A 25,092-nucleotide genomic window follows, 5' to 3' on the forward strand; every position below is an offset into this window, starting at 1 on the left:
TGTGTTGTCGTTTTTTATTTGTAGTCGTTTCTCTCAAGTCATATTTACTCAAATTCATTTTAGTTTTTACTCTTTATTCTAGGATACGGTAGTGTATTGTAATTTCCATCATTTTTTTTCTTCCATGAAGTGTCGTTTTCAAAATTTAATGTCGTTTTCTTCGAGTTTGATGTTTTCCGAGTTTCATGTCGTTTTCTACAATTATTGTCGTTTTCAATCTTTCATGTCGTTTTCAGGCTTTCATCGAGTGATTCATAGTTTCCATGGCAATGCAAAGCAAAGCACTGAAGCTTCTCTCCCGCCAAAAACCAAATCCAATGGCGAACTCCATTTCTCTCTCTCTCCTCCTCTTACCAATCTCGAAATCGCTTCCTGATTTCCGAGTTGATTTCGATCTTCACTTACTCAAAATCTAACTCCCTTTCTCTTTGCTCGAACCAAGAGCGTGTATATCAAAAATGGCGGCACCGGCGTAGCTGTCTTTCATTCGATGCGGTTGTTTGGATTATTTGAACTTACGAGCAGTAATGGTTCCGCAGGGAGGGTGGGGTTGTTGATAGCTTCTTCTTCGTTGCCTTCATCTTCTTCATCGTTTCATTTTCCTCCATTACTGGTAAAAGTAAGAAGAGGGAGACTCTTAAGCAGTGCAGGGCATAATCTTAAAACGACCACCGCGATACGAAAAAGACAACTTTTTCTCCTCTACGGTGCTCCAATTATGGAACCACTACTACTGAACTGATTCGAATGGCACCGGTGATGGTAGAGCAGGAAAGAGATTCCTCGAATTGACCGATCAAGAGCTTTTGGGTCAATGTCAGATGAGCACTTTCAAGCGAGAGTCAGCTGCCCGGCTCAAGCACCTTCCCGCTCTTATCATTGCTCCTCAGGTATTTTCTCCATTGATTCATCTATTTGATCTTAGGGTTTAGGGTTTACAATTTCTCTTTTCATCTTTCTTGAACAAAAAATGAAAACTTTAATCTTTGCCACTACAATAATTGTAATTAGACTTGTTATTCCTCTAAGCCCTCGATCTAAAAGTTCTGATTGTGTCAATTACCACCAGTCAGTGCCCTCTTCAGTTTCTTAGAACATGTTTTAATTTAAAGTTCATGCCATTTAAATAAAGTTATAGACAAGAAATGAAAATTACTAATTAAAATTTAAACAGGAACAGAGAAACTTTTCTGTAATTTTTTGCAAGGTATGAAACCTCTGAAGTAACTTAGCTGTGCCAACAAACCAACCAATCCTATAATGCTAAATATGGTTTGATTGAGCTTATTATTCCGTTTGTTTGATCTAGCCATTCCATACTGTGTGCCACTCATAGCTCAACTAAGCGGTTAGATTCTTAATATGTTTTTGTCAAGTCAGGTAAGAGCATAAGCTTGTTGATGAGCCAAAATGAGCTTCTTTGTCTGCTGGGATGCATTCTTGTTCTTGTAATCCTAATATTGAAATGGCCAAAATTGCCTACAAGCATCTTGATAAGGAAAATATATAGAATAAGATTTCTATTGTTCAGTAAATTCGCTTAAGTTTTTATGTGTATTACCTTAACCAAAGTTTCTTAGAACTTGTGTCCAAGAAAGTGGACCATGATTTCCTTCAGCATCATTGTGACTTTTTTCATTGCCTTGGTGAACATTTGAGTTGAAACAAGCATGGTATTTCTTACTGGTTTTGATTTCTTAGATTGTTGTGATTGATATGTGTGGCCTGGCCTCTTCAGTTTTATTTTTATATTAGCTTAGGTAACCGACATTTGAAGCCATCCATAAAATTTTCTTTTTTATTGATTGGCTTCATTATAAACCTAATGGTATATATTGGACTTTCCAAGCAAATTGAAGAATATTTGTGTCCAGAGGCCAACCTAGTAAATATCATCCCTAGCCTAGGTTTCTACTGTCTGTTAATAAAATATACTGAAAGTAGCATCTAACTAATTTATTTCTTATTTTGTCTCCAAGACCAATTCTTCCCATTGCTTCCATAGCTTTCTAATCATCTTATGTAATGACAATGCTGTCAACATTACATTCCACCATTGAACAAAATTTGAGGTCGTGTTTTATTTTGTGCATAGAGATCTACAATCAATTTATTTGACTTCATCATATACAAAAAGTCACTGACATTGAATTAGACCCACAGTTTTGATTATCTTAAACTCATGATGAATCATAGTGAATTTCTCAGTATTAAAATTATTAGATTCAATGAAAAACTATAGACATTACAGTGAAAACCATCACAGTTTTCAGCTCTCATGGTTCACAGCATTGCCAATGTCACTGTGATGTATGCAAATGTATATATAAACAAATATCTAATGCAATGCCAAAAAGCCAAAAACATTATAGCAACTCTTTGTACTTTACAGACAAAAAAATCCGAAAGGAAAAAGCTTGTCTTTTCCCACTTAGCTTTTCGATTATTTCTAAGATATCATGTATGAAACTTGTAGCAACAAAATTTCCACTTTTCAACAGACAGAAAAATCCATCTTTGATTGTTCAGCTCGATAACAAAGCTTTCATAGTTTTCTGTCCTAATATATTTGTCTTTTTCCTTAGATTGCTCCGTCCATTACCTAAATATAAAAGCACTTCACTACCCATTACTCTGTTCTAGCAGTTCTCAAATTTGCACATCAAAACGAAAGAAGGAAAAAAATGGCTGCGTTCACATATCCAGCTTCCTATGCCATAAGATGCTCTTCTATTTGGGATAATCATCAAGGCCCAGATGTTCTAAAGTTTAATAACATCAAAATTAATGGAAGGTCAGGCTCTCAGACTGATATACTTAGCCAAAAAGCTGATGCTTTGCCGAGCTCTTCTTCTTTGATTTTTGTCACTAAAAATGAGTCTTTCACTGCTGAGAGAACTAGACAGAATATCCCAACAAAGAAGCAATTAGTAGACCCTTTTCGTCAAGGGCTCATGATTGAAGGAGGAGTAGGGTACAGACAGACTATTGTAATTAGGTCTTATGAAGTTGGTCCTGATCAAACTGCAACCTTGGAGAGCATCCTTAATCTTCTTCAGGTGAAACAATTTACTTTTAAAGTTCATATGCACAGAAAAATCACGCACATTCTCATCATAAATATAAATATATGTATTTTCATACGAAATTTCTTTATAGTTTTTTTTTTGGTGTATAGGAAACAGCATTAAATCACGTATGGATGTCAGGACTCCTCAGTGATGGTTTTGGTGCCACACATGGAATGATGAGGAACAATCTCATGTGGTTTGTTTCAAGAATGCAAGTTCAAGTTGATCAATATCCAACCTGGTAAGTCTAATGTTAGATATTTATAAAACATCTTATCAATAATTTTGCATACAATTTAGTTCTAAACAATTAAAGAATACAGAAAACATACTTGATTCAGCTATGGAGAAAACGTGAATTGTTAGTGCAATACTAACCAACTAAGCCTTCCTCTCTAGGACCTCTATTTCTAAACCAGATTATTAGACTACAGAATAGCGATGAGACTATTCATATATATAGAGTTAGGGAGGGGACTTAACTTATATTAACCTAGTTGGACTGGGCCTCCTTATCAAAGGTTTCAACAAACTAGAAAGCTCACACTTCTGCCTCAACTAGACTACTATAGATACTAAGCCCATAAACAAGAGATTACTAAAATTAAATGGGCTAGATCAGCAACGAACTATTTATTAACTCATATTTTATAAAACATTAAAATAAATAATGTAAGCCCAAATAAAAGTCTAACATCTAATCCCAGTTCTCATGCTCTTAAAAAAGTGTTAGGAAAAAAATTGTAAATATATGAAACATCTCAATATTTGACAACTACAAGAATGGCAGAACTATGCTGATTATCCTTATCTTGTAGCATCACAAGGCTAGTTGTAATAAACCAAAAAGTTAATATAAATATATTTCAAGCATTTTAAAAGCAGAAATATTGCTGTTATATATCTGCAATCCAAGTACCAGTAAAACTTTGTTTATATTGATTCTTCACGTGAAAGTTTCTATCTACTATTGAATATTGAAAATGAAAGAAAAAAAAGTATAAATTTTTTTAGCAACTTTCAAAACATTTTTTAAGCATGAATTCATTCTAAACATAACATTTATGTATTCCTCAGGGGAGAGATAGTAGAAATCGACACATGGGTTGGAGCATCAGGGAAGAATGGAATGCAGCGGGACTGGTTAATTCGAAGTCAAGCCACAGGTCATATTTTAGCACGTGGAACCAGGTAATTTCTTTAAAGAAAAGATTATCAATTTTCCATTATTTTATCATATTCATGTTAAAAGTCATTATCGTATCTAGTGTTCTAGAATATACTAGAAAGAACATAGAACATTCTAGAAAGTTCTTGAAGAAACTTAGAACTAATTAGACAATATGTAGAGTTTTAGAATTATTTAGAAAAATGTAGAAAGTAGTTAAATAAATTATAAAGTTAGAAAATTCTAGAAAGATTTGGATGTTTCCTTTGTAGCCTATAAATACAAATGTAATGTGTGTTCAAGTAAGTAGCAAAGTGAGTGTCCCAAAAGTGCGAGTCTAAGTAAATATTATATAAGTGTGTCTAAAAAGAGTGTGAGAGAAATTATTGAGTGTTCCAAAACAAAGTGTGTAAGTGTTTAGAGTGTGTTGTGATAAAATACTGTATTCAAGTCTTGGTGTAATTACTTTTGTAATAATAAAGTAATTATGTTTTCACGTGTTATGGTGTTCAACAATTCATAGTTATACAAATCTAAAATTATGGAACAGCACATGGGTGATGATGAACCGAGAAACAAGGCGCCTCTCCAAGATGCCAGAAGAGGTGAGGGATGAGATTTCACCTTGGTTTATTGAGAAGAAAGCTATCAAAGAAGATGCCACTGAGAAAATTGTCGAAAATGATGATAAAGCAAAGTACATGAATACCAACTTGAAGGTGATATAAGAAACAACACATCTTAACCTCATTCTTGTTCCTAACAGCTAAACTGCAAACTGGTATAGTAATGACAAATGCTTACTCAATCAGTCATATTCTTTTGTAGCCCAAGAGAAGTGATTTGGACATGAATAACCATGTAAACAATTTCAAGTATGTAAGATGGATGATTGAGGTAAAATACATAACTATTATACTAGTTTCCGTCTCCAGTCATCTTTGTTTTTACCATTCTTATTTTGTATTCTGACTTACTTTTGATAATTTTTTACAAAATAACATCTGTCTAAAATGTCAGAAGTCATTTTACAAAAAAGTATCAAAACTAGGCTAAAGTACAAAATAATTTTAAAAATTAAGCCATTTTGCCAAAGAACCCTTGTTATAATTAGTATCTTCATCTCTATCCACAGGCCATACCAGATGCTATTTTGGAGTCTCACCAACTATCTGAAATCACCCTAGAATACAGAAGGGAATGTGGGAGTTCAGATATAGTTCACTCACTTAATCAACCAGATGAAGATGGAGGGTTACTTAACAATGGAATGAACCAAGATAATGATCATATCAATCTACTAAATACTTTGGCTACTGAATTTATCAAAAACAATGGACTCATGAGGTCCTTTGAGATAGGGCCATTAAAGTATACTCATTTCCTCCAAATTGGTCAGCTTCTGCTTCAAGTCCTCTTCATCTGGGATCATGTTGTCCATGTCTTCAAAAGAATTTGGTCTTAGTTTTGAACCCAATTCACATGCTTTTGCTCCTAATTCCTCTAATGCCAACTTTTTGTCTGCCATTGCTTGCTGCTGATATCATCAAGAACAAGAAGAAGAAATCAGAGAGAGAGAGAGAGAGAAATAGACTTTGAAAAGTAGTTGTTAAGGTCAGAGTGAGATATATATATATATATAGAAAAGGTAGTTTGGTTAGGTATTTATGTTTTGAGAAGGTATACTTAGTTATTTTATTTAGAGTATTTGTGGATTTTATTATATACATGTATAATTTGTTGAAAATATAAAAATAAAAAGAAGATTTCGACGTTCAGCTCTACGATTATTTGCTTTTGTATAATCAACCAAAAAAATTGAGTAATATTTCATCAAAGAAGAGTAATAGGACTTAGTTCTAGGGGTACTATTAATTAATCAATATACAATGTATGGAAATAACTTTGTCATAATTAAGAAAATGTTAATATATTATATCATAATTTTGTTTTTTCTCTATATTATTTTCCAGAGAAACAAATGAAAATAATAATGTAATAAATATTAATAACAATATAATATGATGGATAAATTAGTCCAAATGAAGTAAGATTTTGGTTGGTTTATTATCAGTCTCTTAATTTGTGGTACCAATAAGTAAAGAACAAAATTTGTTCATTGATAATAATATGTATTATCATTATCATTATTGTTATGTTATATGTTCTATACATTTTTCTCATTAATCAACATAAAAAGTGAGTAGAAAGATATTTCTTTACATGGGAAGAGCACAATTTCTGAGCAAAATGAGATAAAGCTCATGAATTGCCTCAAAATCTTTTTAATAAATTTGGTTCAAATTTTTTTTTAGGAATGGTCAAATTAAGTGTATGTTTTTCTCATGTTGTTGGAGAAGAAATTGGAGAAACCAAATAACCAAATCGTGAAGCTAACCAATGTGGAACAATCAGCATAAGAAAAAAAATGAAATTGTAAAGAAAGTTAATTGAAATTGCATCACAGATGAGATGAGTAACCACAAGAACGTTTTGAAGCTCTTCTTGGGGTTGGGGCCCCTTATGCTAATCTCAAATCTGTTTTGGTTATATTATGTTATTTTTTCTAATTTATCTCGTTTCATTGTTATGTTTTTTTGTCTTTAATTCTCATTCGCAATGACTAATATAAGCACACACTTATTTTATATGCTCAAAATGCACATGTTGATGTGATATGAAACTTAAACTACATATAAATATATAGTAGTCCGACTTTAAAAAAAAAGTTGAATGATTTAAGATGTATGTCACATCATTGTGTTTATTCTGAATGTGTAAAATAAGTTTAATTACATTATTCTTAGAGTAATTCATACTCAAATTGCACACACTACTTATACACAATGTCATTTTAATGGTCACAGTTAAAAGTAACGTGATCTCCACTGAAAATTATCTATGGTTAAAATTTAAACACATATAATTGTGTGTAAAAAAATGTGTGTAATTTAAGTGTGTCTAGCATTACTCTTATTCTTAGGGGTGTTTGTTTTGAGTAGTTGAGTGGCTTTGGAAAGTGTAGAGAAACTTAGAATAGAGGTAATATTAAACCCAAGTATATAAAATTGTTCACTTTACCATTAAAATACATGTGGGGCCCACTAATTTTTTTTAACTTTATCGCCTAAAAATTTGAATCAAACATAAGAAGTGTTTTAGATTCTCATTCTCACATTCACTTTACCCCATACCAAACACCTCATCATTGCAATTCCTATGGCTTTTGGAAAAAATGTCGATTTTCTCAATTTGTGTCGTTTTTTAAAGTTACTATATAGTTCATAAAATTTTACTGTCGTTTTATAAACATAATGTCGTTTTTTTAAATTTACTGTCGCTTTTTACAAATTGTGTCGTTTTTTTTCCATTATTGTCGGTTTTCAAGCTTAATGTCGTTTTATCATTTCATGTCCTTTTTTAGTTTAACGTCGTTTCTCATTTTGTGTCGTTTTAAGCACCAGCCTTACAAAATTATTGTTAAGCATTTATCACAAGTAGTTTCCATGGCCTTGAACAGCAGCACCTGAAGCTTCTCTCCCGCCAAAAACCAATTCCAATGGCGCACTCATATCAATCTGGAATCGTTTCCAACTTCCTTCCCAGTTGAATCGTCCTCAGCTTCCTAATTATCGAGCTGATTTTGATCTTTGTTCTTCATTTACTCAAAACCTAACTCCCTCAATTTCAATTTTTCTCGAACGAAGATCAATGGCGGCACCGGCGGCAGCTAACTTTCTGTCCATGCGGAAATTGATTGGATTATTTGGGCTTACGAGCTGTAATGGTGGCGCAAGGAGGGTGGCGTTGTTGATAGCCTTTTCTTCGTCGCTTTCATCATCATCTTCATCATTGTCTTTTCCTCCATTACTGGTCAAAGTGAGAAGAGGGAGAGTTTTAAGCAGTGAAGGGTTTATCATAAAACGACAACCGCGATACGAAAACGACAACTTTTTCTTCTCCTCCTTCACTCTACGGTGCTCCAATTATGGAACCACTAGTACTAGTACTGATTTGAATGACATTGATGATGGTAGAGCTGGAAAGAGATTCCTTGAATTGACCGATCAAGAACTTATGGGTCAGTGTGAGATGAGCACTTTCAAGTCGTCAGGGCCTGGAGGCCAGCACCGGAACAAGCGAGAGTCAGCTGTCCGGCTCAAGCACCTTCCCACTGGTATCATTGCTCAGGTATTTTCTTCATTGTTTCATCTATTAGTTTCCAGGGTTTAGGGTTTTAGATTTCACTTTTGTTTAATCTTTTCTAAGCAAAAAGATGAAAACTTTAATCTTTGTCACTACCAATACCGACCAGGCTGTTGAGGATCGATCACAACACATGAACCGAGCATCAGCTGTGGCACGCCTTCGTACCCTTTTGGCTCTCAAAGGCATGCTATGTTTTTCTTATTCAATTCCTCGTTGTTAGGTTTTGTTTGTGTTTCTGCGTTTTGGAAAAGATATAATTGTTCATAGCTGACCAACACTGTTGTTTTGTTAAGCTAGTGAGGAATACTGTGGATCTTGAAGCTTATTCACCTCCTCGAGAGCTGCTTCAAATTCTTCCGGCAAAGTCCACCATTAGAGGGTCAGATTGTGGCTCCCAAATTGGACCCAAAAATCCTAAATTTGTTCTTGTATGTGATTCTACCCCTTTTCTGTTTTTTGTTTTTCATTTATGTCTAAAATGTCTCATAAAGGACTCGTAAAAATCTTTCTTGTATGTTCTTCTTTTTGCATTCAGGGAATGCAAGCTCTGTTGGATCTAATTTTTGCAGTTAATGGTTCGATAGCCGATGCAGCTAAGTATTTGGGGTATGCAATTCTATACTTGTAATCTTTAGGTCCATTTCGTATGCTAACAATCAAATACAGGACAAAAGTTCTGTTTGACATATAATATCTGCAAAAATATGATTAAATACCTAGGTTGGATGTGAGTTTGTTCCAAGACTTATGCTAACAGTGAAACATTATGATATGATAGCATGCTATCACAGACTGCAAAACTTTTTTCTCCTTCCTATAACCATCTATCAGTTAAAAAAATCTTCAACTAGAAGCTAATGATATTAATAAAGCCAAAAGATACAGAAAAATTAATTGGTTTTGGTGGCTTACTTGATTAGTAAACTCAGACTTGGTGTGGCTGATGGAATTTTCTCTGTGTTATGTGCTGTCATTGCAGTTTAAGCACAGGGGCACTATCACGGTTGATACTATCAGACGATTCTCTTCGACTGGCAGTGAATGAATTAAGGACATCCAAGGTTAGAACGCTTAATCAATAATCTTTCGAATTATATACTATCTAATTTACTCTTTCCTCCCACCACCATCAGCTGATTGTTCTTTGCAGTGTGATTTTTCTTTAAACATACATAATATAGATCCTCCCGTTGAACCTACAATATTTGCAACGAATCCTACAGTGAAACTTGCTTTTCCTCTAAGCCGTCTACCTAAAAGATTGCAAGTCTGTGCATTACCATTAGTCAATGCCCTCTTCAGTTACTTAAAACATGTTTTAATTTAATGTTCATGTCATTTGAAAAAAAGAATCTGAAAATTACTATTTATAAGCAATAACAGAGATTTTTTTCTGTAATTTTTGCAGGGCATGAAGCCTCTGAAGTAATTTAGTGGTGCCAACAAGCCAACCAATCCTATAATTTGGTTTGATTGAGCTTATTCTTTCATTTGTTTGATCTAGCCATTCCATACTGTGTATCACTCATAGCTCAACTAAGTGGTTAGATGCCATAATATGTTATCGTCTAGTCAGGTAAGAGCATCGGCTTGTTGACGACCCAATTGGGCTTCCTTTTTCTGCTAGAATGCAGTCTAGTTCTTGTAATCCTAATATTGAAATGACCAAAGTTGTCTACAAGCATCTTGATATTGAAAATACAGAATAAGAATCTCGTTGTTCAGTAACATCGCTTAAGTTTTTGTGTCCAAAAAAGTGGACCATGAATTTTCTTTAGTATCAATCGTGACTTTTTTCATTGCAAACATTACATATGAGTAGATGAATTTATTATCATTTCCACATAATCAAAAGGCACAAATCATTCATGTGGTGAAGAGCAAAGGTGGTGTTTCTTGTTGGTTTTGATTTCTTAGATTGTCGTGATTGATTTTCCTAGCCTATTCAGTTTCATTTTTATATTAGCTTAGGTAACCGACATTTGAAACCATCCATAAATTTTTCATTTTTATTGATTGACTTCATTATAAACCTAATGGTATATATTGGACTTTCCAAGCAAATTGAAGAATATTTCTGTCCAGAGACCAACCTAGTTAAGATCAGCACTTGCCTAGGTTTTACTGTTTCAATACAATATGCTAATTTATGTCTTGTTATGTTTTCAAGATCAATTCTTCCCATGGCTTCCATAGCTCTCTATATTGGCTTGTTTTTTTTTTTGTTTTCAATACCAAGTCTCCTTAGAATTCATATACTACTCTTGTTCATATTAATCATCTTATGTAATGACAATGCTGTCAACATTACATTTCACAATTGAACAAAATAAGGTCATGTTTTCACTTGTGCATAGATATATACAATCAATTTATTTGACTTCATCATATACAAAAAGTCACTCACTGACATTGAATTATCTTAAACTCATGATGAATCCTAGTGAATTTCTCATTATTAAAATTATAAGATTCATTGAGACATTACAGTGAAAACCATTATAGTTTTCACCTCTCATGGTTCACAGCATTGCCATTGTCAATGTGATGTATATATAGGACAATTTTTTTAATGGCGCTTCACTTTCAGCCCTACCGGTGGGGCTCTGAGTGTTTCTCGACCCGTGAACAGTTTTCGGCGTGATTTTTTTTTATGACTGTGTATATTGTAGATGCAAATTTTTAGAAAATTCCGAATAGTTTACAGTACCGAAAAATAGGTTCAAACATGTTATTTTCCATGCGCATAAGAAAAATTAGTCAAACGTGCAACAACATGTTTGAACTTAGTTTTTTGTACTGTAAATTATTCGTAATTTTCTGAAAATTTGCGGATGCTCTAAATAGATACAATATACACGGTCATAACAAAAAATCGCGCCAAAAACTGTTCACAGGTCGAGAATACTGAGAGCTCCATCGATAGGGCTTAAAGTGAAGCCCCTGTTAGGAGAATTTCCCTAATATATATATATATATATTTATATAAATGTATATATGTGAATATACAAATAAAGACAAAAGAGGCTTAAGAGATTATTGTTAAATAAGTTTTATTATTAGAGTAATGATATGTGTACCCAAACATTACACACAGTGATGTGACAGTTTGGTCTGGTTAATTACATTTATTAAAACTGAGACCACTGTTTTAAAAACAGTAGCACGTCACTGTGTGTAATATTTGAGTACATATTTTTGGTGCACATATCGTTACTTACTCTGAATATTACTTCTTAAAACTAAGGATCTCGTCGTTACAGAAATGGGAAACTTTCATTTTCCTAGAATATTCAGTTAAATGTTCTCACTTTAGAGAGAAGAGTTTTAAGTTACTCGTTTCTTCCACTTTACCTACTTAACTATAACACCTAAGATTGGCTTATTCAGACCGCTGAGCCCAAATTCAATGGGAAAGCAAACCATATCTAATGCAATGCCAAAAGCCTAAAACATTCTCAACTCTTTGTTCTTTACGGACAAAAAAATCCCAAGAGGAAAAAACTTGTCTTTTACCACTTAGCTTTTCGATTACTTCTAAGATACCATGCATGAAACTTGTAGCACAAAATTACCACTTTTCTTTAGACAAAAAAACCCATCTTTGATTGTTCAGTTCTATAACAAAGCTTCATAATCTTCTCTTCTAATATCCTTTTCTTTGTTAAATTTTCTTAGTCAGCTCCGTCCATTGCCTAACTATAAAAACACTTCACTACCCATTACTCTGTTCCAACCCTTCTCAAATCAACACATCAAAAATTATATAAAAAAAAAAAAATGGCGGCTTTCTCATTATCAGCTTCCTATACCATAAGATGCTCTTCTAATAGGGATAATCATCAAGACCCAAATGTTCAAAAGTTGAATAACATCAAAATCAATGGAAGGTCAGGCTCTCAGACTGATATACTTAACCAAAAAGTTGGTGCTTTGTCAAGCTCGTCTTCTTTGACTTTTGTTACCAAAAATGAGCCTGTCATTGCTGAGAGAACTCGACAGAATATCCCAACAAAGAAGCAATTAGTAGACCCTTTTCGTCAAGGGCTCATGATCGAAGGAGGAGTAGGGTACAGACAGACTGTTGTTGTTAGATCTTATGAAGTTGGTCCTGATAAAACTGCAACCTTGGAGAGCATCCTTAATCTTCTTCAGGTGACTGAATAACTTGAAAAAAACCTTGTCTTGTTGATATGCACAGACAGATCACATACATTCTTATGAGATTTTCTGAAGAGATTTCTTTTGGTGTGTAGGAAACAGCATTAAATCATGTATGGATATCAGGGCTCCTCAGTGATGGTTTTGGTGCCACACATGGAATGATGAGAAACAATCTCATATGGGTTGTTTCAAGAATGCAAGTTCAGATTGATCAGTATCCAATCTGGTAAGTCTGATCCTGGTTTTCATGATCTTAGAAAACTAGAATGGAAAATAAATGTAGAGATATGAAACATGTCAAAATTTGACAACTACAAGAATGGCAGAACTATGCTGATTATCCTTGTCTGGTAGCATCACAAGGGTAGTTGTAATAAACCAAAAAGTCAATATATATATATATATCTTTCAAGCATAGTAAAAGCAGAATTATTGTTATTATATATATCTGCAATCCAAGTGTCAGTAGTATAAACTTTGTATATATTGATTCTTCACTTAAAAGTTTCTAACTTCTCTTGAATATTAACAAGAGAAAACACACATTTTTTACCAACTTTCAAAACCTTTTTAAGCATGATATGAATTTGTTATGAACTTAACACATTAATGTATACCTCAGGGGAGAGATAGTAGAAATCGACACATGGGTTGGAGCATCAGGGAAGAATGGAATGCAGCGAGACTGGTTGATTCGAAGTCAAGCCACTGGCCATATTTTAGCACGCGGAACCAGGTAACTTCTGTGATGAAACATTATCAATTTTCCATCAGAATATTGCTTTATTTTATCACTCATTCATTGTTGTACTAATCTACAATTATGGAACAGCACATGGGTGATGATGAACCGAAAAACAAGGCGCCTCTCGAAGATGCCAGAAGAGGTGAGGGATGAGATTTCACCTTGGTTTATTGAGAAGAAAGCCATCAAAGAAGATGTCATTGAGAAAATTGTCAAGTTGGATGATAAAGCAAAGTACATGAACACCAACTTGAAGGTGATATAAAAACATCATATCTTAACCACATTCTTGTTCCAAACAGCTAAGTAATGACATGTACTGACTCAACCAGTCTTTCTTTTGTAGCCCAAGAGAAGTGATTTGGACATGAATCACCATGTAAACAATGTCAAGTATGTGAGATGGATGCTTGAGGTAAACTACAAAACCATTACACCAGTATTCGTTTCGAGTCATTTTTCATTTGGCTATTTAGGTATTTTACCTTCCGAACTATTACATATGCATATCGTGCCCTCTGAATTTTTCAGGCAATTAAAAAATCCCCCCGTTCTATTCACAGTCATGTAAATTAGGACTTCCGTCCAATTCCGTTCATTTTTTGCAACGGGAGGATGATGTGGCCTGTTTTTTATATAATTTGGGATGACACGTGAGACTCTAAAGTGTACAAAAATAATTAAATAATTAATTAACCATCCCTCTCTACATATAAATTTATATATATATTTATTTATTTATTTATTTTCACTCTTATAACAAAGTTTACATGATTAGTTAACATTACACATGCCTCAAAGAAAGTTTTCAATCTTGAACATCATCCTCCTGTTACAAAAAATGAACGGAATTGGACGGAAGTCTTAATTTACATGACTGTGAATAGATCGGGGGAATTTTTTAACGGCCTAAAAAAATCAGGGGCACGATAATGCACATGTAATAGTTCGGGGGTAAAAATCCTAAATAGCCTTTTCATTTTTACCATTGCTGTAATTAGTATCTTTATCCCTTCCCACAGGCCATACCAGATGCTATTTTGGAGTCTCACCAACTATCTGAAATCACCCTAGAATACAGGAAGGAATGTGGGAGTACAGATATAGTTCAATCACTTTGTCAACCTGATGAAGATGGAGGTTTACTTAACAATGGAGTGAACCAAGATATTAATCATATCAATCTACTCAATACTTTAGCTACTGAATTCATCAAAAACAATGGACTCATGGGGTCTTTTGAGATAGGGCCATTAAGGTATACTCATCTCCTTCAAACTAAAGGTGATTCTAAAAGTGAAGAGATTGTTAGAGGGAGGACCAAATGGAAGAAAAAGCTTCCATTTTCTACCTGACAAAGCCTATTGAAGTACTTCAGAAGGTCTTCCAAGCTCATCCACTGTCATGACACACTCACCCTACATTGGGGTGGCCTTGAAATAATCAGTTAAGGAAAAAAACAAAAGAAAATCCTGATGTGAAGGTTCTATATTCTGACTCTGATTAATACAGAATTGGGTGAAGGTTCTAATAAATATTTCAAAGGTATGATGAAGAACAGTTCTTAAAAGGGTGTGAACCAGATAACTGAAATTGGGTTCTGTTCCAAGTGGAATGAATAATAACTAGTGTCTGATATGTGTTGGTGAGTTGATTGTGATGAAGAAATATTTAGCTCTAGCCTCTAGGGTTGGTTACCAACAAAATGGGGTATCTTTAAAAGAAGAGGTTGACTTGACATGGCCTATCTGAATCTTTATTGTCATATTAAGAATTGTTTGGTGTAAGTAGACAGTAATTTTTCTGAGACTCATTCATTGACTGGAGGAAAACTGACTGAACTCAACATGGGAGGAAAGAAAAAAGAGAATACTAAACATTTATATCACACTTAAAAGACAGTTAGAAACTATAAAGAGTAAAAAGTTGTTTTGACTAAGAAACTATCATCAATGTTACTTGAAAAATTGGACTAATGTTTCACAAGAAAATGTACTCTTGAGGACAAAAATTGAAATAAGTTACAACCCTTTTTATAACTAAAAAAACCCATCTTAATTAACTCTAATCTCTCGTATTATCTCTTTTAAGTTTTAATTAGTTTTTACGTTAGTGTAAGGGTTTGTTTTTAAACCATGGTTTATTAAATTTTAAGATGTCATAAGATAATATATTGTTGAAAGCAATAAATACTATACACCTTAATTTACATACGAGTAACACTGGAGATATGTTGCAAAACGAAAGTAAAAAAAAAAGTGTGGAAAATATTTCTGAATAAAAATAAATCATTAAACTTAATTTTTTTGGTATAAATTTTAGGAGTGTTTGGCAAAATAGCTTATTTTTATACTCATTTTGCACAATGGCTTCAGACACTTTATCGATAATTTTCAACAATCTATCAAAATTCGAGATAGAGACAATTTTACAAAGTGACGTTATCGAAAATTTAGTTTTATGATTTCTTTTTTTCTTTCTTTCAAAATAGATTTCCAGATACTTTCGACGTCCTTTTGAAAATTTTAGACACTTTATCGAAATTTTTTAACAACCTATCGAAATTCGAGATAGAGATAATTTTACAAAGTAATGTTATCGAAAATTTAGGTTTATGATTTCTTTTTTTCTTTCTTTCAAAATAGCTTTCTAGACACTTCCGACGCCCTATTGAAAATTCTATACACTTTATCGAAAAAAATTCAACAACTTATCAAAATTCGAGCTATAGACCATTTTACAAAATGACATTATAAAATGATTTATTTTTACCGATGGCTCTAAATTTTAACACATTTCATTAGAATGAATATACCCTACTGATATTTATAACTGGTTGAAAAAATAAAAGGAAAACTTGATAGTCCTAAGTATATAGGCCATAGATATGTATCTAAAGTAGGCTCCATTTTTATGGAGGGGACTGAAAATTCAATAGTGGAGAGACTTGTATGGAACAAATAGCCGACAGTTAAAGGTTTTGATGAGACAATAAAAGCCCATATGTAAGGAAAAAAAATGTACCTAACACATGCACACACCCCTTTGCTTTATATATTTTTATTATAGTGAGTGACTACATCTTTGGCTTTGCTTTGCCTTTGTCTTCCCACTCCTTTATCCTTTCTTTATAGACTTTTCTTTCTTGTGATTGCCCTTCGTCCTAATTGTCAGTCACTGTCCAATTCAGACAACGACACTCCATTTTACTCTGACCCCTAAAAATACAATCACTAAAGAAATCAAAGAAAGAGGCCTAAATGATAATGTGAATTGATAATGTTGTTTTTCTGTTCGTCTCGAATAAAATGTCCTTGTAGGTTGGGAGAGTAAAGCCTTTAGAAGCCGAGGCTTTGAGCTTGAAAGAAGCTCTTAGTTGGATTAAGAGACGGTCTTGGCGTTCAGTGGTGGTGGAGACGGATTGCTTGAATGTAGTCCAAGCTATTCATAGTTCAGTGAAAATGGTTTCAGCTTTTGGGTTAATAATTAATGACTGTAAAAACTTGCTTAATAGTCTTTGTGATGTTAATCTATTTTTTGTAAAACGGTCTGCCAACAAAGTTGCTCGTTATCTTGCTCGAGCGTCTTGTTCTCAAGCTGACTGTATTTTTAGAAGGAGTGATGTTCCTTCTAGTTTGTTGTCCATCTTGTTGGAGGACTCGTTAAGTTAATAAAGCTTTCCTTTATTTTCAAAAAAAAAAAAAAAACTGATGTGTGTAACGTAACATTGCTTTGACCCGAAATGCAAAAAACATAGGGGGATCAAATAATGCAAAAAGAACTGAATTTACTTCTTTTTCTTTTTCTTAATTCTTTTTATAGATCACACAAGAAAAAACTGGAAAATTAGAACATAATGTTGGAAGAGTGAAAATGGGATTCTTAGACCAGAGAAAATTTTGCCAGTAATAGTGGCAACCAGTAACTCATGAGCCTCCCAGTAAAAGCATTTCTCACTACCTAACAAGAAAGAATCTATATTCTCTGTTGATGATGATCAAGAAACTGTGATCCACTACTCTAATGAGAGAATAATAAGCATTTACAATTTTATAAAGAGGATCAGTATTTACATGAAAAGTGATATGACAACCTCAAGAAAAAGAAAAAAAAGATGGGAATCAAAGAATAACCAACAACTGCAAAATCATTGCCTCTTTCTCATTAAACTTCTGTGAGATTGCCAGGACCAGGCAACGACGAATAGTATAAAGAATGCTCCAGCAGATGTCCAAAAGGTTATCAGCCATAATGGCATAGATTTTGGATATAATCCTGGCAGAATAGGCGAGAACGAGTTGTTATCGATGTTGAACGATAAGTATGCCAGTTACAAGCAGCATGACAAAGTAGCAAGATTAGTTTTTAGGATAATAGTTGCAGAGTAACATACCATGTCCAAACTTGATGCAAATGAGAAGCTCTACTATGCAAATAGCCAAGGAAAGCCAACAGAATGAGCCGACTTTTTTCGCTGGTTTTCTGCAATTTGGACATAGTGATTTTGAAAAGGTTAAAACCCTGGAAATGGAAGGCCAAGAGGGTATATGAATTTATTTCAAGAAAAGGAAAAAGATTGTGCTGCTATTGATTATGTCAGATAGAGAAAGAGGGTTGCGTACCTGTCTTGAAGATATGAATTGTACTCGCGGATTGTAGGAATTGCTATTAGCCACCACAATATCAACCTATACACAATAACGGGGTTTCGAGGAGGAATCCACAAACAGAACTTCAGAAAGAAGGTGTTGAGCTCTACTGTGAGGAAGACGATACAAAGACTAACAACTTGAATGAAACGCCATGGACCAAGCAGGGGATGCCACTCATCTTTGTCCCACTGAGCTGGTGTAAATTGTTCTAGTGTTCTTTTTACCTGAGTCAGTAAAAAATGCATCTAACTCGGTGTCAATAACAAAGGTTCACAAGAAACAGAAAATGAGACGTGACAAACAAACTTCTTCAGCTAAAAGTACAGGGAAGCCATGATTTTCTGTTTACTTGAAAGAAAACTCCAAAACACATGTATTTCTACTCCAAACAATATGATCCAATTTTCAACTTCTTGCTACAACTTATTAACTCTCCATTAAATATTCAAAACTAAAACACCACAATCAGAGCATACTTTTCCAATAATATTAACTCTCCATTAAATATTCAAAACTAAAACACCAAACTCAGAGCATACTTTTCCAATAATATTAGGTTGACGGCTTATCCCAACCCACTTGTACGTTTTTCCATCAAAGTACCTAACGGTATGCATTCCTGCCCAGATACCTGCAGCATACACACCAAAAGAAACTTGTCATAATTTGCACAGAAAGCTCATAAAGCAGACAATGAAAAAATATTGCCACAATCTGCTTAGTATTGTAGAAGAAATAATTGAATACTATGGCTACGGATAGAGCTATTTATAAGCAGAAATTGTTAATAAATTGAGTTCTCACCAAACCAGTTGCAGATCAAAATATCAAGAACAATACTGTCCCACCAGCATTCATTAAAATTTGGTAGCATGTGACGGAAGGTAAGCTGAAAATGCCAAGATAAGCTTTAATATACAGCCATAACCACCAGAGCATTCAAAACACACTTGTCAGAAACATAAAAGACATTTGATTTGATCTCCGCTCAAAGAAGGAGAAAGAAGAACCAATTTAAATAAACTATGAAAGGCACACAATAAAACATATTATATTTGTCAAAGAACTAACCTCCATCATCTCAAATCCAATTGATAGCACCCAAAGAAGAGGCTGATTACGAAGCAATATAGCTTTACCCCACCATCCAATAATATGAGCTAAAACGAATTCATCAAAAAGTGTTTCCTATAGAAATTAAAATATTATAAACATAGAGCAGTCAGAAGTCTGCTTAACTGCAACATAGAAGTCGTACACAGTACACCAAGAGGATATGATCAGAGAATATCATAAGTAAACAGATTATTGAAGAAGAAATCATACATAAACATTCTTAAACCTGCTTGTAGGATTTTCGGGAAGATATATGCGGCAGTCAGCTCCATAAGATCTTTCAGGAAGTTCTGCACGTAATTACAAAGGCAGAATTCCAAAGTATAAACAATCAGCATAAGCTTCTCATTCAACTGATGCAAAAATAATAGAATTTGCATAAATAATATGCAAAGTTAAAATTTGCAAGCTTAAACTGCATTACCAACACCAAGATCCGGATGGAGAAACTTCATAAACTGCCGAGCATCATCTCGCTTCTGGAAATAGAGAAAATGTAAAGTTGTTACCATAGGATATAAATAACACAACAAAATCATAGATAAATGAATAACTTCAAAAGGCTGAAAAAATATGATAAGAATCTGAAGTAGATGACTCTAGAGTGAATCAAAAGAATGCTTCTCCAAAAAAATTTATTTTTTGGAAAAAAGAATCACTATACAGATAGGAAAGAGAAGAGCTGACCTGAAAAAGCAAAAATGTGAGAGCAACAAGGTAAACAACAGCCATGCCATGAACTAAGCGCCAAATTGCTGGATGCGGTCTAATCAGAATCCTGTACGAATTTATGTCAGAAAACAACATACAGGATTCAACTGAATACCCCTTGAAACTCTAGCATAAACCAGACATAAAATAGTTCACATGTTTTATGCTAATTCTTTTGCAAAGAACCAAGCAAAAACCACTCAAGCTCTCTTCTATTCATTCTCATTACATGTACAATCATCCTAGAGATCCAACTCCATCTAGACCATTTTATCCCAAAGCCCTTCCCTGAAAATAAGCAAAATCCTAGTGAACTATGAAACTCATATTTTATATAACAATCATTATTAAAGATCCATAAAATATTTTCATTATTCTGTTCAGCTTAACTAGTTACAAGGAAAGGTGACTAAATTAAAGACTTCCCAATAAAGGACTTTTTTTAAACTACGGCTACCAGTCACTCTTCTCTTCATGATTAAAATAATTAAGCATGCCAATCAAACATTTATCAATAGATTACAAATGGCAATTATCAAAGGGCAATTATCAAAGGGAAACAAAATAAACGTTGAAGGAAGATATCAACTTAAGTCTCACAAAAAACCAAAAGTCTATCTTGAAATCAAGGTAGCTGAGTGCAATGATATTCTAGAAGAACAGAATAACAGAACCAATTAAGCAGTTGTACAAAGCAACAAGTTTGTTCAGAACAAAATATATCAAAGGACTTACGATGATGGGGCTTGCAGCAAGCAATAAGCTAGAAAAACTGCTATCATTGCCCATATGCCCCTATATGAAAGAGTAGACATAGATTTTTAAAACAAATTACACCAACTATTAAAGCAGAAACTACATAAATATGTAAACAAAAATAACAAATAAGAGCCTACCTTTTAACTGATGTAACAACATCTCCAGATGCACTGCCTTCTGGATCCAAGACCCCACTTACCCAACTGGAAAATGCATCAAGAAAAAAAAAAAAGAAAAAAAAAAAGCAAAATGCATCTCTTAGTACTTGATGAGAATGATCAAGAAACAAAAATACTGTATCATTATTTTGCAACTTCAGAGGTTCAATCTTCCAACTTCTAGATAGCCATAAGTTATCCACCACCCAGTAAAATCCCCATCCTAAGAGAAACCAGTAAAATCCAGTAATAAAAAAGATAGAAGCAACTAGAAACGATTGCAGAAGACATAAAACTCCTAAAAACACAACCTTTTGTTCAGGTAAAAATATAGTGATCAACCTGAAAGATAGTAGTAAAGGTGAAGAACATTTAAGCCACGATCTACCATCAGTGTAATCTTCCACAAAGGTATTGCAGCACTATTTAATTAGCAAAGAAATGCATAATAGGTATATAAAAAAAAATCACTGTCAACATGGGACGTCTTAAATGGCAGAACTCTCACATTAGAAAGCATGCCCCGATAAGTAACATTGAAATGGTCCGAGGCTTGTATGCCCATGCTGTCCATGGATCAAGGTCATCAGTAGCACTATAATGATTAACATCACCATTTTCTCGACTACTATGATGGTTTGCCCGTAATCTCCTATCACCATTAGGCTCCATGGGCTGACCGTCAGAGAAGTTCAGCTCCCTACAAATTAAGCATAAAAATACAGCATGAGAAAGGTAAAGTTTGCATTAACTGAAAATGAATTATCCTATAAAGAAAAAGATAGGGATGAAATGAGAGTGGAATCAGTGGATGACCCTAAAAATCTGAAAACAAAAAACATAGAGAAAGCTGTAATAATTTGTTCAATTTTCAAGGCCCCATTTGTAGATAACAGTTCATTACTTTGAACGCTATGACAGTTACATTTAATGCCTACAATATAATACCACTAAGGCCTACATGTTTGAAACATATATTCCATGAAAACATGAGAGATTAGTCAGGCCATAAATCAAATCCAGCTTGCCCGACATGTAGGTACAGTCCCTACAAGTTGTACTGAGGGCCATGCTAAAATCAAACACCATTCTCTATAAAGTCACAACCACTTCAACACTAAATTCCACAATTCTACATATATTAGCATACCGATCATCGTGCCATCTATCACACTCTTCTACATAAAGTAAACCCACTTCTATACTAAATTCCACCTGGAAAAAGTGCATTTATATGATCGAAAAATACTTTTCCAAGTAAAAATAACAAATCCCAGAAAACTCTCCTTAAAATTCACCCTCGATTAAAACCACCTCATATAAAACCAGACCATAAAGATAAAATTCTGGCGCACTAACAAGAAACAATCATTGGGACAAGTTTCACAGCCTCCTATTCTGTCCAACACATCTATAAATTAAGGCCATGTTTACTTCAACTATAATAAACTATGACAACCTGAAAATATAATTAGTATCTCAGTTAACTCTTCTAATTATATATCCCAAACACTACAAAAAACTTCATACAATAAATAAAAGAAGTCTATAAAAAGGCACCTACATGCTGTTATATATACAATATAACGGATTATACATGGCTATTCGCTATATTGATGAAGAAAAGTACCCTTACCCGGAAAGAAATCACACACAAACCCACCAAGCTAATAAAATTAAGGATTAAATCTCACATGCATATATAGCACAAGAACCAAATACTACCATAGAGCTATATAATTCGAAAATTTCATTGAACTAATTCACCTAGAGTCAAAGCATTGGAATCCAAAACTGACTTAACAATTAAGCTAATAACATATAAGAGGAAAAAGAATAAGAGAACATCAAACTAATTAAAGCAAAAAAGCTATGAAATCTTCACACGTGCAACTACGAATTAATCTTTTCAATCAAAGAAAAAACCCATTACAAAAGTCATCATCATACAATTGATCAAAAGTTAAAACCATTGCATGTAATGACAATACAGCAGGATCGTAATGATGCTAATAATGATAATTAGATATAAACAAAGCATGATTATTAAACTTTAGCATGAATGAAATAAAAAGAACCCCCAAAAATGAGAAGAAAGAAATACATACGGACAATGATTCACGGATTGATATACACACATATATACATATACATATACATATACATGTATATACATATATAGAGAGACAGAAAGAGAGAAGGGGAGGGGGAGAGGGGAATATAGAGAAAAAGGCATGTAGAGTGAGATAGAGATACTTACGTAAAGATGGAGAGAGAAGAAGAGGTGAGACTGACAAAGAAATCCTGGGCGTACGATTAGAGGGACCAGGAGATCCTGAGCCGTCGGATCAGAAGCTTGAGAAATTCCCAACCGAAAACGCAGTCGAAGAGAGAGTGAGAGAAAGAAAAGAGTTATTATCAATGGAGAAGATGACCGATAAACACTCCAAATTGAATATTTTTCTTCTTTCTCTTTAAAATTTCAAAAATGGGTATTGAGAAAATGGAATCCTTAATTCCTATACAGACAGCTTTTGGATGAGAACAGCTCCCTCTCTCTCTCTCTATATATATATATATATCTCCTCTTTATATAGGAGTATTTTCCTTCCTACTTTCTAGAGAGAGAAAGAGAAAGTGCGTGCGCCTCTCTCTCTCTCGCTCTTCTGCAACAACGGCGAAAAGGCAAGGATGATGATGATGATGAGTAATATATAGTTATATATATATATGCGTGTGTATATATATGTGCGTTATGTGTGAGATAAAGGCAGAGAGAAAGAGACAGAGAGAGAGAGAGAAGAAGAAGAAAAAAAAAAGGTACGACGGTCAAAGAGAGATTTGAAGATGTTTTTTTTAAGATACGGTCCAAATGTTAATTTTTTATATCTAATTAATTTAATTTTTTTTAAATTAAAAAAAAATAGAGAAACGGAATTTTTTTTGGTTATTTACAGGTATACCCCTGTGGATTTACTTTATTTGCAGTTTCGCCCTTTTTGTGTCCTTTTTACTCTTCTTTTCTTTTGGGAGTGTTTTTTTGGGAATTTTCTTATGAGTAATGATATGTGTACCCAAAATATATACTCAAATATTACACACAGTGATGTGTCAGTTTAGCCTAGCCAATCATATTTATTAAAATTGGGACCTACTGTTTTAAAAAACAGTGAGATGTCATTATGTGTAATGTTTGAGTGGATATTTTTGGTGCACATATCATTACTCTTTTCCTATAGGGGTTTCACTTTAAGCCCTACCGGTAGGGCTCTCAGTATTCTCGATCCATGAATAGTTTTCAGCGCGATTTTTTTTATGACCGTATATATTATAGCTATTTAGAATATTCTGCAAATTTTCAGAAAATTCCGAATAGTTTACAGTACCGAAAACTAAGTTCAAACATATTGTTACACGCGTGACTAATTTTTTTTATGCGAGTGGAAAGCAACATATTTGAATCTAGTTTTCGGTACTGTAAACTATTTAGAATTTTTTGAAAATTTATAGAATGCTTTAAATAGCTACAATATACATCGTCATAAAAAAAATCGCGCTGAAAACTAAGAGCTCCAACGATAAAGCTTAAAATGAAGTCTCTATAGAATAATTGTCCGTGTTTTTTTTAGATTTTTACTTTATTTGCAGTTTCGCCCTTTTTGTGTCCTTTTTACTCTTCTTTTCTTTTGGGTATGTTTTTTTTAGACTTTTATTAGTTTAGTACTCTGCACTTTACTAGATTTGGAGTGCTTTTTTATTTATTTATTTGTTTATGAATCTAATCTGGTCGGATTATGATACAATGAATATGAACTCATTTTCATTTTTTTTGCTAAATTCAAATCAAATCTTATGTTTGTAACAAACTCAAACTAATATAATTCTGCGTTTGTGTCAATCAAATTCAGATATCAAATTTGAATTTTACATTATACATAATCAGTTGGTTGTGATGTGATAAGATATTATATTAGAAGACTTTACTAACAAAAAATCTTCACAAATTTATATAAAAAATTCACCTTTTTTTTTCTTTATTTCCCTTTTTGCTATTAATACATATTTGACTTTATGAGTTTTGGGTAATTTTAATTACATATTTGAATCTCCTAATAATATTAAAATTATTGCATATCAAATATTGTTTTATGTTGAAAATTCAGCACTATAAAAATTTTAAAAATCAACTCGATTTTAAATATTTATTTAATAGAGTTATAATTATGACTGCATTATTAGTATATAATATATATATTTATTCACATCCCTCAATAATTTGATAATTATATTTCATTATGATTTTTCTGTTATTCAATTCTCACTGAATATTAAATGAATT

At 33.4% G+C, this 25,092-nt stretch overlaps 4 protein-coding genes across 8 annotated transcripts; 3 read left to right on the forward strand and 1 right to left on the reverse strand.

The window, feature by feature from the left end:
• Window positions 1–282: 282 nt before the first annotated feature.
• LOC133821855 (palmitoyl-acyl carrier protein thioesterase, chloroplastic-like) lies at window positions 283–6,023 on the forward strand. Of its 3 annotated transcripts, none has more exons than XM_062254015.1 (7): window positions 283–890; window positions 2,586–3,059; window positions 3,179–3,312; window positions 4,149–4,262; window positions 4,790–4,958; window positions 5,068–5,136; window positions 5,375–6,023. In XM_062254015.1, exons 2-7 carry the CDS (start codon window positions 2,685–2,687, stop codon window positions 5,702–5,704), a joined length of 1,191 nt encoding a protein of 396 aa, XP_062109999.1. In that variant the 5' UTR covers window positions 283–890; window positions 2,586–2,684; the 3' UTR covers window positions 5,705–6,023. The 3 variants fall into 3 exon arrangements, with proteins under 3 accessions (XP_062109999.1, XP_062109997.1, XP_062109998.1); XM_062254013.1 differs by having other exon boundaries at window positions 2,644–3,059; XM_062254014.1 differs by having other exon boundaries at window positions 2,647–3,059.
• A 1,699-nt stretch (window positions 6,024–7,722) lies between these two features.
• Window positions 7,723–10,176, forward strand: LOC133821856 (uncharacterized). The gene is made up of 6 exons (XM_062254016.1): window positions 7,723–8,430; window positions 8,555–8,630; window positions 8,746–8,876; window positions 8,984–9,054; window positions 9,428–9,509; window positions 9,857–10,176. Exons 1-6 carry the CDS (start codon window positions 7,951–7,953, stop codon window positions 9,875–9,877), a joined length of 861 nt encoding a protein of 286 aa, XP_062110000.1. The 5' UTR covers window positions 7,723–7,950; the 3' UTR covers window positions 9,878–10,176.
• Window positions 10,177–11,894: 1,718 nt separating this feature from the next.
• LOC133820900 (palmitoyl-acyl carrier protein thioesterase, chloroplastic-like) lies at window positions 11,895–15,139 on the forward strand. Its single transcript, XM_062253466.1, has 6 exons — window positions 11,895–12,603; window positions 12,705–12,838; window positions 13,235–13,348; window positions 13,445–13,613; window positions 13,704–13,772; window positions 14,380–15,139. The coding sequence occupies exons 1-6, from the start codon at window positions 12,229–12,231 to the stop codon at window positions 14,710–14,712; spliced, it is 1,194 nt and encodes a 397-aa protein (XP_062109450.1). The 5' UTR covers window positions 11,895–12,228; the 3' UTR covers window positions 14,713–15,139.
• A 1,996-nt stretch (window positions 15,140–17,135) lies between these two features.
• On the reverse strand, window positions 17,136–23,489 carry LOC133821857 (CDP-diacylglycerol--serine O-phosphatidyltransferase 1). 3 transcript variants are annotated; one of them, XM_062254019.1, is made up of 13 exons: window positions 23,014–23,489; window positions 21,262–21,453; window positions 20,733–20,798; window positions 20,572–20,631; window positions 19,813–19,903; window positions 19,550–19,604; window positions 19,336–19,415; window positions 19,081–19,197; window positions 18,814–18,898; window positions 18,549–18,640; window positions 17,980–18,254; window positions 17,751–17,839; window positions 17,136–17,632 (listed from the first exon to the last, which is right to left on the reverse strand). In XM_062254019.1, the coding sequence occupies exons 2-13, from the start codon at window positions 21,423–21,425 to the stop codon at window positions 17,505–17,507; spliced, it is 1,302 nt and encodes a 433-aa protein (XP_062110003.1). In that variant the 5' UTR covers window positions 21,426–21,453; window positions 23,014–23,489; the 3' UTR covers window positions 17,136–17,504. The 3 variants fall into 3 exon arrangements, with proteins under 3 accessions (XP_062110003.1, XP_062110001.1, XP_062110002.1); XM_062254017.1 differs by lacking the exon at window positions 23,014–23,489 and adding an exon at window positions 22,862–22,965; XM_062254018.1 differs by lacking the exon at window positions 23,014–23,489 and adding an exon at window positions 22,862–22,961 and having other exon boundaries at window positions 17,980–18,233.
• Between the last annotated feature and the right edge of the window lie 1,603 nt (window positions 23,490–25,092).

Source organism: Humulus lupulus, chromosome 3 (genome assembly GCF_963169125.1).
Source record: "Humulus lupulus chromosome 3, drHumLupu1.1, whole genome shotgun sequence".
Classification (NCBI taxonomy): domain Eukaryota; kingdom Viridiplantae; phylum Streptophyta; class Magnoliopsida; order Rosales; family Cannabaceae; genus Humulus; species Humulus lupulus.

Excerpts from the sequence above, each read along its gene's own strand:
- LOC133820900 (XM_062253466.1), top strand. The coding sequence starts at position 12,229 with ATGGCGGCTTTCTCATTATCAGCTTCCTATACCATAAGATGCTCTTCT. Across the intron at positions 13,614-13,703 it reads ACATGAACACCAACTTGAAG|CCCAAGAGAAGTGATTTGGA; the intron begins GTGATATAAAAA and ends TTTCTTTTGTAG. Across the intron at positions 13,773-14,379 it reads ATGTGAGATGGATGCTTGAG|GCCATACCAGATGCTATTTT; the intron begins GTAAACTACAAA and ends CCCTTCCCACAG.
- LOC133821855 (XM_062254013.1), top strand. The coding sequence starts at position 815 with ATGTCAGATGAGCACTTTCAAGCGAGAGTCAGCTGCCCGGCTCAAGCA. Across the intron at positions 891-2,643 it reads CTCTTATCATTGCTCCTCAG|CAGTTCTCAAATTTGCACAT; the intron begins GTATTTTCTCCA and ends ACTCTGTTCTAG. Across the intron at positions 3,313-4,148 it reads GTTGATCAATATCCAACCTG|GGGAGAGATAGTAGAAATCG; the intron begins GTAAGTCTAATG and ends TGTATTCCTCAG.
- LOC133821856 (XM_062254016.1), top strand. The coding sequence starts at position 7,951 with ATGGCGGCACCGGCGGCAGCTAACTTTCTGTCCATGCGGAAATTGATT. Across the intron at positions 8,431-8,554 it reads CCACTGGTATCATTGCTCAG|GCTGTTGAGGATCGATCACA; the intron begins GTATTTTCTTCA and ends AATACCGACCAG. Across the intron at positions 9,510-9,856 it reads ATGAATTAAGGACATCCAAG|GGCATGAAGCCTCTGAAGTA; the intron begins GTTAGAACGCTT and ends TAATTTTTGCAG.
- LOC133821857 (XM_062254017.1), bottom strand. The coding sequence starts at position 22,929 with ATGTATATACATGTATATGTATATGTATATGTATATATGTGTGTATAT. Across the intron at positions 21,454-22,861 it reads CAATCCGTGAATCATTGTCC|GGAGCTGAACTTCTCTGACG; the intron begins GTATGTATTTCT and ends CTTAATTTGTAG. Across the intron at positions 18,255-18,548 it reads AACCTAATATTATTGGAAAA|ATGCATTTTTTACTGACTCA; the intron begins GTATGCTCTGAG and ends ACACCGAGTTAG.